The 13,012-nt window shown below is 38.7% G+C and overlaps 1 protein-coding gene across 1 annotated transcript; it reads left to right on the top strand.

The window, feature by feature from the left end:
- The first annotated feature begins 400 nt into the window (after window positions 1-400).
- Window positions 401-12,813, top strand: ikbkb (inhibitor of nuclear factor kappa B kinase subunit beta). Its single transcript, XM_072433118.1, has 22 exons — window positions 401-555; window positions 1,140-1,264; window positions 2,821-2,915; window positions 5,100-5,220; window positions 5,628-5,697; window positions 6,321-6,409; window positions 6,817-6,906; window positions 6,985-7,109; window positions 7,668-7,775; window positions 7,842-7,971; window positions 8,041-8,235; window positions 8,311-8,425; window positions 8,896-9,019; window positions 9,100-9,251; window positions 9,782-9,843; window positions 9,908-10,008; window positions 10,101-10,150; window positions 10,225-10,324; window positions 11,036-11,183; window positions 12,256-12,347; window positions 12,472-12,565; window positions 12,641-12,813. The coding sequence occupies exons 2-22, from the start codon at window positions 1,160-1,162 to the stop codon at window positions 12,698-12,700; spliced, it is 2,226 nt and encodes a 741-aa protein (XP_072289219.1). The 5' UTR covers window positions 401-555; window positions 1,140-1,159; the 3' UTR covers window positions 12,701-12,813.
- Window positions 12,814-13,012: the final 199 nt, after the last annotated feature.

The raw sequence follows: 13,012 nt of genomic DNA, 5'->3' as shown, positions 1-13,012 counted from the left end.
CTGAATCCAAAAGGGACATTTTGGAAGTAAAGGTGTCATAAGACTGTGTTGGAAGGTCCTGTTTTCCTCCTACTGTAAAGTCCCTTTTAGTTCAGATTGACAAGACCACATTAAATTAACAGCATTTCATGTTAAAAGGCGCAAATCAGTCGTGTATAGTTTGTCTGTGGAGCTCCCACAGTGGAGCCCCCAAGGCGGAGCCCCCACAGCGGAGCCCCCAAGGTGGAGCTGGAGCCCCCATAGCGGAGCCCCCACGGCGGACGGAGCCCCCACAACGGACAGTGGAGCCCCCGCGGTGGAGCCCCCGCGGTGGAGCCCCCACACACAGATGTAATCAGTGTGCGCGCCGCTGCGTGTGCGCCTCTCCAGGGGGCGGGTCACAGGTTTACAGGAAATATGACTATCAGGAAGTAGAAAGTTTGCTAGATTTCTTTGCTCGCTGGAGTATCTTCCAAACACTGCGATCTCGTGATTTACTCGATTAATATGCAAATATATTCAATTCATGAATGTAAAAGGTTGTGAAGCGCGAGATCTGTGTCTACGGGAAACAAGGTGAGACTCCTCCAACGTGACGATGTCTTTAAAACACCATCCGAGAGGTTAATAACGCGTGGATTACTGCAGATGCGGCTATATCTCTGCGCTCTCATTGCCTCTTATAAAAGGACTGTCAATATTTAGCTCAAATCGAGCTCCTTGAGGCTTTTTTATTTAAACTATTTGAGAACTGAAGAAATGATTCTTCTCAGTGGGACTTTCCTGGTTAAATAAAGGTTTTTAAATCGTTCTTGATTCACCCAACAGGAACTCAAACGTAACAGTATATACAATGCATTAAAAACTGCTAAAGTATTAAGTGAATAGTAGCCACCTCTACTTTCACTTTTGCTTTGTTTATGTTTAATGCAGGATGATTTATCAGTAATTCCACTGATGGATGATGGTTTTGAGCAGCAAACGTTTTGTGCTATAACTTGAGAAGAAACAGTTTTGATTCTATTCTTGTTAGTTATTATATTACTATACACATCCCATGTCTACTGAATGGACTGCATGATTATGTAACACTCATTTATATTATTCTGTTATGATTTGGGATGTTGCCTGCATATTTCTTTTTTTATTTTCTCCCATAGGTCCGGGATAGATACAAATAATGAACCGGGTCCCTTTGCAACAGCCACTGACATGTGGCTCCTGGGAGCTCAAGGAGCGACTGGGGACTGGGGGCTTTGGGAACGTCACAAAATGGCAGAACAAGGTAAAAACAGTCTGGTCTATGTAATAACTTATGCGTAGACTTTTTGCTTTGTACACATCCAATTACTTTTACAAACCTTTCAGGCCTTTCGTGGACCTGGGACTCCCACTTCCCACATCATTTCAAGCAACATGACTAGCAACAACTTCTGTAAAATTCCTGATCCCAATTATAGCTACTATAAGCTCTTGTTTAGTTTGAAAAGTGAAACCCTCTCTGAAATCATCTCGTAGTAAAGTTTCATTGCACGTAATGTCTAGGAAGTGTAGTAAAGCAACATATGTGTTTTTGACTAAATTATATCTGGATCATCTTATAAAGACTAAGTGTAGACACCTCGATCAACTATGACCTAATTGACCTGATTCAGGCGGGAGGAATGGGATAAAGTCTGGTGCCATGTGTAGGGCTGCCTGAAGCAAGTCAATCAATTAATTAAACTATTTGATTATTGAATTAATCGTTAACTAATCGAATAATTATTATCAGGACTATACACAGTCTACAAAACATTTCTTGAGGAGAAAGAAGAGGTTTTACGGCTCACACAATTTGGCATTTACATCAAACCGTAAATGTAGTATTTTTGATTTAAGAAATATGAAAACATTTATCAGGGTGCTGCAGGGTGGTGGAGTGGATGGCACACCTACACTCCCCACGGACATCCCCATTTCACGCTCCGTTTTATTACACTGTCCTGTGTAATGAAGCCTACAGGCCAAAAAGTGTTGGCCTTAAGCAGTTTCCCTTTAGATCAACCAAATTAAGTAAAAATCCCATAGTCACGGGTCTCAAGACAAACAAAACAACTAATTGATCTATCGAAACAATAATTGGTAGATTAAGTTACAATGACAGCAAAATTATGAATTAAAGTAAAGGAAAAATAGTGAGGCCAAATCATTTATTCATTATAATATCTTTCAGATCTCTTCCAATACTCTACACCCTTCTTCAGATGAATTCTACTCCCTGTTTTTTTAAACTTTAAAGTAAATATTAAAATGTTGTCTTGATCCCTAAAGTCCTAAACCGTCACACAATAAAAATAAAAAAACATGACTTCCTTCAGTTGAAAAAGGGAGTAGAGTTTCCTCTTTAGTCATGACCAAACTTCCCATTGAGGAAATGTCCTGTCCAACAATACTCTTGAATATAATTAGAATTATGAACAGATTTGCAGGAAACAGAGTGGTGCAGCTTCTAACGATGTCATGAGAAACAGGTAGTGACAGGTACTGCTTGGTTGACTCACCATTTACGCTCATCCCGTTAGTGCAGATTGATAAACTGCAGGGTGAGAGACCCGCCTTTTCATAAAGGCATTTGTTTGTTTATTTTTTACATGATATATATTATAGGTAGATGCATACTGACATTTTCGGAGCACTGAATTAATGCATGAATCACTCAAAAACATTATTGTATGGAACATATTATTACAGGGTTATAAGCTCATCCAAGTATATTTTGCATAATATGTCTCCTTTAATATTTTTGTTATGTAAGTTTATCTGAAATAAATGACTTAAGTATATGTTATGTCATTTCAGGAGACAGAGGAACAGATTGCCATTAAACAGTGTCGTCAGGAGCTGAGTGACAGAAACAAAGAGCGCTGGTGTCTGGAAATTCACATCATGAAGAGGTCAGTTTCACTTTGTCATTGATCTGCTGCAAACATATTTTAAATCAAGTATACTATTACGTATAATTATAATGTTCACACAGTCCATCCATCATCATTCATTTTCAAGCACATGACCTTGTGCATTAAAGGTGGTATGGACGATTTTTTTCAGCAATTTTTTTTATCATATTTCCTCGTGGCGTGGATAAATCATTTGTCCTGCCATGTATCAATCATAAAACGCACCTATCGCTCACCTGCAGCCGCGTGCGGCTCGTCCTCACGTTTCCGCGTGCCTAAGCGCATGGATCTATCATAATATAGTTCCCTCAGTGTACAGGGCAAAATGAAGACGGAGAAAGACAGTTCGAGCTGACGCAGAAGTGGACAGAAATCTATGGGAGACGAGCGATGCGATGCGCTCCGTTGCGCTAGTAAACAAACGCACGTGTGTGTTGTATCAGTCCGCACGGGGGAGTGGCATGCGCACTTCCGCCTGCGTTCTCAAATCGCCGAAAAATCGTCCATACCGCCTTTAAGAGTGTTAAGTGTTCGCTGATTCTGTCATTGTGTCCTCTTTGACACATCTCACGGATGTATCTGCTGTGTGTGTGAGTGATTGGTGTTGATGGGAGGGGACTGATGGCACAGATTGGCAGCCTCACTTCTGTCGGTCTGCCCCAGGGCAGCTCTCGCTTTGACCAGCTTGTAAGGAGTATCATTATTTTTATTTTTATTTTTATTTAATTAAACACTGTCTGAGGCCGATGCTGTAAATAAGAGTTTATTCTTAATGTTTTTTGCTGGTAAAATAAAGATGAAATAACACTGTAATAAATAAATAGTTATTTGGAGTGTAAGTATTGGTAAGTATAGTTATAATATTACATTACAATTCAGATTATAATATAGTTATTGTTATGTATTTGATTAAATATACTAGGACTTTTTTGGACTCTCAAAGAGGATTTACATTTGCATTTTTCCTTCCACACCTGGTGAGGTGAGCTACTGTAGCCACACCCTGGGGTAGACTGATGGAAATGAGGCGATCAGACAATTTTAAAGCAATACTATGGAACATTTGAAGCAAAACTATAAGGTCTCCAACAAAACAAACAGATCCACCAAGTGTCCAAGTGTGGATAACATCAAGGAAAACATTAATCTTGACGTCACTTCTTGGGATGAACCGGAAAATGTGTTCATGTTTGTTCTGTCTTGCTACAGTTCTGACTGTTCTGAGTGTGAGTGCACTTTGTTTTTCTAACTTTGATGAAATCAGATCTCAGATTAAGTGTTGTTTTTAGTTCTTTGCTCAACACAAACCCATGAATCACAACAATGAGTTTGACATTTGACTGTACTTGCCCATTTGCTGTCCATGAAATGAACTATAAAATATGTGCAAAATCACCGAAGACATGAAATAATAATAACAACATTGAGGCCTTGATTATTTTGGTCTGTTGGTGGTTATTTTTGACTGGATAATGAGCCACCTCCTCATTTTGTTCTGTGGCTTTTTAATTTCCACCCACATCTGTGTTGCCTATTAACAGACACTTTGGGTGTAATTTCACAATAGTTGTATGGAGCCGGTGTGGCTTTAAGTGTTTGCTGGAGATGGAGAGTGTGTGTGTGTGTGTGTGTGTGTGTTGTCATCTACTGGTGCAAACATGTATATAAAGCCGCTCCTCGCTTCATTTAACAAGCGTTTTGATTTGAGACAGACATGGTCAGAGCCACAGTCCTGCACCCACGCCAAACCAAAGTGGCATGCGACATATACATGGAAACCTACTATTATGTTATTACGCCCTATTAACCCACATTCCCTTATAGTTTAAACAACTTACTACATTCTCACTGTTGATTTTCACCTCACTCAAAGGGTTTACTCTAAAACCTCAACAACGCAAGTATGATTTCAGTCAGCAGGGAAAAAGAAACACATAAAATAAGTTCTTAAGCTACACTCTTTTAGATTTTCATCATAATGTCTTTTCCCACCTCTTTTTTTGCACTAATGTAATATGTTTATATGCAAGGAAGAATGTTGACCTGACTTGAATTATACCTAAACCTATATGTCAGTGGTGAATAAAGATGAAAATATATTATGTAACCTGTAGATTTGTCACACATGTGTTAATAATTTTACTAATGTATGATGCATTGAAGGTTTTCTCTTTTTATTAGGTTAAACCATGCAAATGTTGTCGCAGCCAGAGAAGTTCCCAAAGGAATGGAGAAACTAATGGCCACCAATGACCTCCCTCTTCTAGCGATGGAGTTCTGTCAGGGCGGGGACCTCAGGAAGGTAGTGTGTGCACCCATACTGTATGAGTTTGTGTGGATAGAGGCCTAATTTCACAAGTGCCCATACAAGCCATCAATTGCGTCAATATCCACGTCTTGTGGTAGTATAAAACCCAAGGACCACAGCACCAGAAATAAAAACAATAGGTTTTAAAGCGTTTAGGATAGATTGAACGGTTGGTGTTGACTGTTATTGTCCGTGCAATTCTTTCCCATTAAAAAAAGTATTGTCTTACAAAGAACTAGAAGTTTTTCGGATCTAATTTCACAACACTTTTATCATAAATCACTACCTAAACAGTTTCTTTTCTGTTTAGAGTCTAAATTATTTACCAAATTCAACTAAATTTATTTTTTTTGTTCAAACCCACCTCTGATTCATGTTTAATGCGTTTGTGATCTTTGTAGCATCTAAACGTTTTGGAAAACTGCTGTGGAATGAGGGAGGGAGCTGTGCTGATTTTGCTACAAGACATCTGTGAGTAAATACACTACATCTATCTCTCCAGCACCGACTCACTTTACATCATACGTGTTTTACAACTGATACACCTGATACAACTGATGCATACTAGAGGTGAGTAGTTTCCTTAGCTGGATATGGTCATAGACTAGTGACTACTCTGTGACGTCCACTGATGCGAGGTAGGATATATTAGTCATCTTTACTTACACAACACATGAGCTGGACTGTAAAAACACATTTAGACTCATTTGGTGCAGCTCACTAATGAACAGCAACCAGAAATGACCAAAACATACACTGAAACTCCCTCCGTGTTCTCCAAGAATATTTCCTGATAATAAGTGATCTCCTTGGGGTCAACAGCACGAGTCAAAGCACAGGCATGTATGTTATCCACACCCAAAGTCTTTGGTGTTGAAAGATTTAGTTGCAACTTAAATACTCTCAGCACATTTCATTTGCTGCCTCCTCAAATACACTTACACTTTTTTCTTGCTTCAAAAAAAAAAAAATCTAGTTTATGACCCCCTTTGCTTGTCTAATTGTGTACTGTTTAATGTTTTGTAATGCTGATATTCTACTCTTTGCCTGTCTTTATTGAATGCATTGATAATTTCCTGCTTTACCACCCCCAGCTTCCGCTCTGATGTATCTTCACCAAAAAAGGATCATCCATCGAGATTTGAAACCAGAAAATATTGTGCTCCAGCAAGGAGAAAAGAGAGTGAGTCAAAGACCCTGCGAGTCGTTTTATTATGCCAAATCCACCCAAACCACAACAAAGAGGTCGTATAAAGGCTTTTTGTCCCCACAAGGGCCACTCTGTGGAGCAGGCACATTTAACCAGCACAATCTGAATGCATTAAGTGCTGCGCCTAATAGTTAATGTGGAAACCTTCTATCCTAAAACTAATCCCCACGGAAATGTTGAAAATGTCCTTGTTAGTTTTACTTTTTAAAATATGTTGTCCACTGAACCCAAACTAATATAAGAGAATGTATGTTGTGAATGTGTTGTAATATATAACTATGGTCAGACACATTAAACAAGTTATATGCTGTTTATGCTCTGCTGTTTTTGGTACAGGACACACATGTGTTTTACAGTGCATTTCTTTTCTATTTTCTAAGTTGATCCACAAGATTATAGATCTTGGATATGTAAAGGAGCTGGACGTAAGCAGTATGTGCATCTCATTTGTGGGAACACTGCAGTATTTAGTAAGTTCACTTCCCAAACAATAACACCGTTCTGTTAAGCATATGAAAGATGAAAAAATGTGTATTTCCTATTTTTAGGCTCCTGAGCTCATAGAGAGGCAGAAGTACACCTACACGGTGGACTATTGGAGCTTTGGAACTTTGGTATTTGAGAGCATCACAGGATTTCGTCCCTTTTTACCCACCTGGCAGCCTGTTCCTTGGTAGAAACACGTTTAAGCGTTTTCCATTATATCATTTGTAATACAACAGTAGTGCTCTTGATTGAAAGTAACTCAATATTTTTACATGATTAGATTTCAACATGCCAAGTGGAAATATAAACTATATTTTTAATGAAAGACTGAATATCAGGAAATGTAAGCTGTGCCAATGTCAACTGGCTTTAAACACTGTCATAAATCTACACTATCTTTTTATTGTCATGGACATTTCACAAATGATGATATTTGAACCATATATTTTAATAACAGCTTCCAATATAATACACATAATTGTAGAAACATCCATCTTCAGCTTTATCGGACCACAGGGGCAGAAGTCTGAGCAGGGAGGGCTAGACTTCCCTTTCCCCACACACTTCCTCCAGCTCCTCCAGGGGTCTTCCCCAGGGTCTCTTCCAAGTTGGACCTGCCCAGAACACTTCCCCAAGAAGGGGCACCTCAGCTGGCTCCTCTCCATGTGGAGGAGCAACGGCTCTGCGCTGAGCTAAAAAATAAATAAATTGTAGAAACATATTCCTTGAAATTGTCTTGTTTTAGGCACAACAAAGTCCGACACAAACAAGACAACGACATAGTTGTCCAAGAGGACCTTTCAGGAGAGGTACGCTTCTATAAGCACCTGCCACAGCCCAATAATCTCAACAGGTAAACTACACATTACAATTCACAATTACAAATGTATGTTGGTTCTAAGGGTCTTTCTCTTAACAGTCTGTTATTGGAAAAGTTGGAGAGGTGGCTAAAGCTGATGCTCAAGTGGTCACCCCAGGAGAGAGGAATGGATAAAAATGCAACTCCCAGTGACGGTTTTACTCAACTAGAGCTCATATTGAGACTCAAGGTTTGAAATATTCATTAGATTTAGTGTCGCAATATATTCTGCTCTCTCAAACTCTTCTCTGTTTTTCAGTTGGTTCATGTTCTGAACATGATGACAACAAAAACCCTTGTTTATTCTGTATTGGAGGATGAGACAGTGGCTCAATTGCAGCAAAGAATTGAAAAAGATTCCAACATCCCTGTGGCCAATCAGGAGCTGCTGCTGGAGGCTGGACTGGCCCTGGAGCCACAAGGACTGGCCCTGCAGTGTGCTGTGGACTACGCCGTAATGACAAACTTCACAAACTAGAACAATTATACTGTGTGTTAATGTTGTGGCTGAAGCATCTGTTGTTCTTAGGAAATAGACGGGCGACGGACTGATTTCCCAATGGTTTTCCTTTTTGATCGATCCTCTTGTAACTATGAACCTGAGTTTACTCCACGCCCTCTCCCTGAAAACATACGCTTTGTCCGTGAGTACATTTCCCAATAGTAATAGTCAACTAATTTATCAAATAAAGAAGTGTAACTACAGTAAATTAACCTTTGGAATTTAAATACAGTTGATTTAAAATATGCAAGATTGTTCAAATGATTCAATATAAATTAACTACTGCCAAAAACACATATTATATTTGATACATGATGGTCATTAATATCTTTCTGTTTTTCTTTTTTTTTTTTTTTTTTTAGATCGAACTGAATTTATTACTGTGTTTTTTGTACTTAGTGGAAAATAAGCTAAAAAATATATATATTTGATTTTTATCTGAATAAAGACGGGTGGGATTCTCTTCTTCTTCCCATTCCTTTTTTTAGACGTCAGAGGATTATACTGATACAACAGACTTAGTTGTCATTGGCTGTGCTGCTAACATTAAGAAAGTTAAACCCAATTTTGAAATGTAATCAGGTATTTATTTATTCTTTTTGTGTTTTGTAGAAAATGACCCCAGTCACGTTTTGCAATACAGTCCCCTGAGGCGGACTTGTGGCCAGGCTTGGCACACCATCCGCTGTCTGAAAGAAGACTGGCAAAGGCTCCAGCAAGGCCAGAAAGCTGCTATGTATGTTACAGAAAGAATCATTCACATACTGTATGTTTATGAAGCACACACTGTATTATTTGTTGTTATTTTACTTTTAGCATGAGTCTTTTGAGACACAACTCCTCTTTATCCAAACAGAAGATTGAAATGGTGTCAATGCACCAGAGGCTCATGGCTAAACTGGACTTCTTCACAACCAGCCTTCACATTGACATGGATAAATACCAGGAGCAGACTGCCACTGGAATTGGTACGTCCGTCAGAAATTTAAACCATTCGAGCTAGTTAAAGGAGCTGAAATCCACATCTGTTATAATAATTTTAAATATTTGTTTCTAGGGATGTGAGATTTATAACAAATTAAAATAGAAGACATAGTATATTGTATATATCGTATCGCATAAAAGCAGTTTAAAAGGTGTAAAAAGACCACATTATTGCGTGTGTAATCTTCAAGGGTATGAAGAGATATTTTGGGAAAAAAAATGTTTATTTCATAGTCCATTCATGTTTTGTTTGATTCTTGAACCTCAATTCAGAGATTTATAGACAGATTTTAGCACATTTTTGCTGGGTCATGATAGTAATATGCATCAGACGTTCACATTTGTTTAATATCAGTAAGTATAAGTGACAATCAGGAATTGACTTGTACTTCTATGTTAGCGCTTTCATCACATTACATCACATTATTAAGTTGTGCAGACCCAAGCACCCTCCTCCAAATAATACCTTGTGCGCTTTTCTATGTACAATAATACATGTATTTCATATTTGTAGCATCAGAGAAACTCCTCTGTGTTTGGAGGGAGATGGAACAGACTGCTATAAGCTGTGGCCAGGTATGCATTTACAACAGCTTAGTCAATTGAGTAAGACACAAAGATACTAAAACTGTGTACCCAGGCCAAGGTGAGTGAACTTGAAGACGAGATGATGCACCTACAGCCCGACATTGTGGATGTGCAGCGACAGCCATGGAGGAGTGGAGAGGCTCTGGATACACTGTAAGTCCAAACATATTTCTCATTCACCGGAGTGACCCAAATCAACAGCTTAAGAAACCACTGTGTTGAGTCTTTCGTGTTTTAATTTACAGTGAAGGAAAAGCAATGGAGATGTTCCGCAAGCTCAGAGAAAAGCCCAGAGGTGTGGACTTAAAACTGTGTGTAGTCCATAAGCGTGACTGGAAATGTGATAATACTATTTACCTCACTCCTCAGACCAAAGATGCTCCGGAGACGGCCATGAGATGGTGCGTCTTGTGGTTCAGGCCGTGCAGTTTTTTGAGCGGAAGGTCAGAGACTTCTACACACATCTCAGGTACAGAACAATTTATGGCTGTTCTTAAGGCTGAGTGATGTGACAAAAAACATCTAAAATATTTCCCCCTCATATTGATTGAATGTAATTTTTAATATTATTTTGTCTCATCAACAATTAAAAAGTGTTTTTTTAAATATAATTTTTCCTGATCATCAAAAAGACAGACTTTTAATAATTGCCATTTTATAACAGAAATAGTCAAATCACAAAACAGGCTGGGGTCACGTGACTCACTTTTAACTGCTCGTATTTTAAAATGACGCTGGAGAGCAGTTGGGAATTTATGGTTTATAGGGCTGTAATTACTGGCTTTATCCACTAGACAAACACTGGCACAAAGATCAACATCTTCTCTATCAGACCGAAATATTTTACTATCAAGGCCAAAAACTGTAACATTAGTCATTTGTAAAGACGTTTCTGTCAATTGAAAGGTCGTTAAACCACATGGTACGTTTTGGACCCAATCCCTGACAACAAAACAGTTAAACGTTTCCGCATTTCCTGTTTGGGTATTACATTCAAAAACAGTGATTTGCCTCAAAGAGTTTTATAGACTCCTGCCCTACTAAAGTAAAAGTATAAAAAAGAAACTTCATAAATAAAGCGCGTTGAGCAAGAGCAAGAAATATCTATGTAAATTTACACAATGTAGAACCTGATCATTTTTATGTAATTTGAAACCCAGCTATTTGTCTTATTTGGCAGTAAAACAGCTCTGTGTCGACACCGTGTGATGGAGCTGCTGCCCAAAGTGGAGGAGGTGGTGCAGAAGATGGTGGAGAGCGAGCAGATCCTCATGAGTCTGCAGGAGAAACGACAGCGGGAGCTTTGGAACCTGCTCAAAGTGGCCTGTGTGAGGGAGACGGATCACCATGACAACCACACACAACACATTAGCCGTTTCACACCAACGACCTCCAAAGAAAATATATAAGATCTAAACTAGAAGTAAAACTGGTCTATAGCAGGACTAAGGGGACAGAAATAAACGCTCCACAGTTTCAGAACCACTGACAATTAATTCTTGACAAGGCTTGTTATGATTACACATTTTGAAGTGCGATATTTTGCAAGAGAAACTAGTACAATAAACTATGATATTGAAGACCACTTTGTGCCACCGACACAATAATCTTCAAGGGGCACAAACGTACGTTTAAAGAGGCACTACATACGTTTAAAGAGGCACTACGTACGTTTAAAGAGGCACTACGTACGTTTAAAGAGGCACTACGTACGTTTAAAGGGGCACTATGTACGTTTAAAGAGGCACTACGTACGTTTAAAGGGGCACTATGTACGTTTAAAGAGGCACTACGTACGTTTAAAGGGGCACTATGTACGTTTAAAGAGGCACTACGTACGTTTAAAGGGGCACTATGTACGTTTAAAGAGGCACTACGTACGTTTAAAGGGGCACTATGTACGTTTAAAGGGGCACTACGTACGTTTTTCTTCTCTCCATGTAATGTTCCACAAAATGGCATAAAACCAATCTCCATGGAGACAATCAGGTGACTCCACCAAACCAAGTATTTTTAAGCTATAAAAAAGGCCGAAATTGAATAATTGATTTGAATAAATGAAAGACGGAGATTCATATCAAACTGTGGAACATTCTAGGCAAAGAAACATTTTCATGACCCAGAAAACACACATGGTTTACCTTTAAAGCAACTTTGTCATCCATAAAATATGAGCGGCTACAGTAAATGAATAGCACAATGAAACACAGAAATATTATGAACAATTTATCTTTTATTGAATAATAAATTGATACAGACATTTCCATGACAGGCCTACACATGAAAAAACACAACTTATTTAACTCTTTTATCTAAATGTTTTCTTTCTAAAGAATGGGATTGTCGGTATGTAATTGTTGACATGAAAATCTAAGTGATACAGTTATGTTCTGTGTGCAGAGTAAAGTTCGCAGTCCCGTAAGTGGAAGTCCAGAAGGTTTACGGGCCTCCGTGCCAAATTTAGCAACCCCAAAGCACAGCCTTCAGCAACTGTGAGTTTGTATTTTTACTGCGTTTACTTAAAAACACTACATAATATGATGTGCATTTGAAGTATATTTGTTCAGTTATTTTAAGTTGTTTAACCTATATGTTGTGCTTATATTATGTCAGCAGGGATGAGTCTCTTGTGGAGGAAAGCAGGACATTCGAAAGTCGACTCCAAAGTTTGCTTCAAGACACAATCCAGGAGTCAGAAAGCAGTATGGAGGTATATTCTCAATTTCTCAGTGTCAGTGTTATAAAAAAAACAGTTTACAGTCTAAAAACCGTACTCCTTGATCAGATGCTACGAGAATGGACGTGGCTGCCTGACGACCAAAGCTTCTCCAGTGATCTGTCATAAAGAGTGGAGGTTGTGCTGTGCTCTGCTGCCTCTTTGTGGACGCTGCGTGAATGTGTCTGTTTGCATCTCGTACATAAGGGTGTGCAACAAAGACACAACATTTTAGAAAACAGGAAATAACCACCATGACAATACATTTGAAGGGCCAAATTATGTAAGATAAGATAAGATAAGATATTCCTTTATTGTCCCACATGGGGAAATTTCATTGGTGCAACGCAGGTAGATCCAGAGGTAGATACAGAAGAACAGATCACTTATAGGAAGTCTGAAAAACACTTTCAGTAGAAGATCTCCTATAAATAAATAAAA

This window comes from Eucyclogobius newberryi, unplaced genomic scaffold, assembly GCF_026437365.1.
Source record: "Eucyclogobius newberryi isolate DKJ021-1_F unplaced genomic scaffold, fEucNew1.0.hap1 SCAF_6, whole genome shotgun sequence".
NCBI classification, from domain to species: domain Eukaryota; kingdom Metazoa; phylum Chordata; class Actinopteri; order Gobiiformes; family Gobiidae; genus Eucyclogobius; species Eucyclogobius newberryi.
Note: the sequence above shows the minus strand (reverse complement) of the source record. Positions and strands in the feature narration are given on the sequence as shown.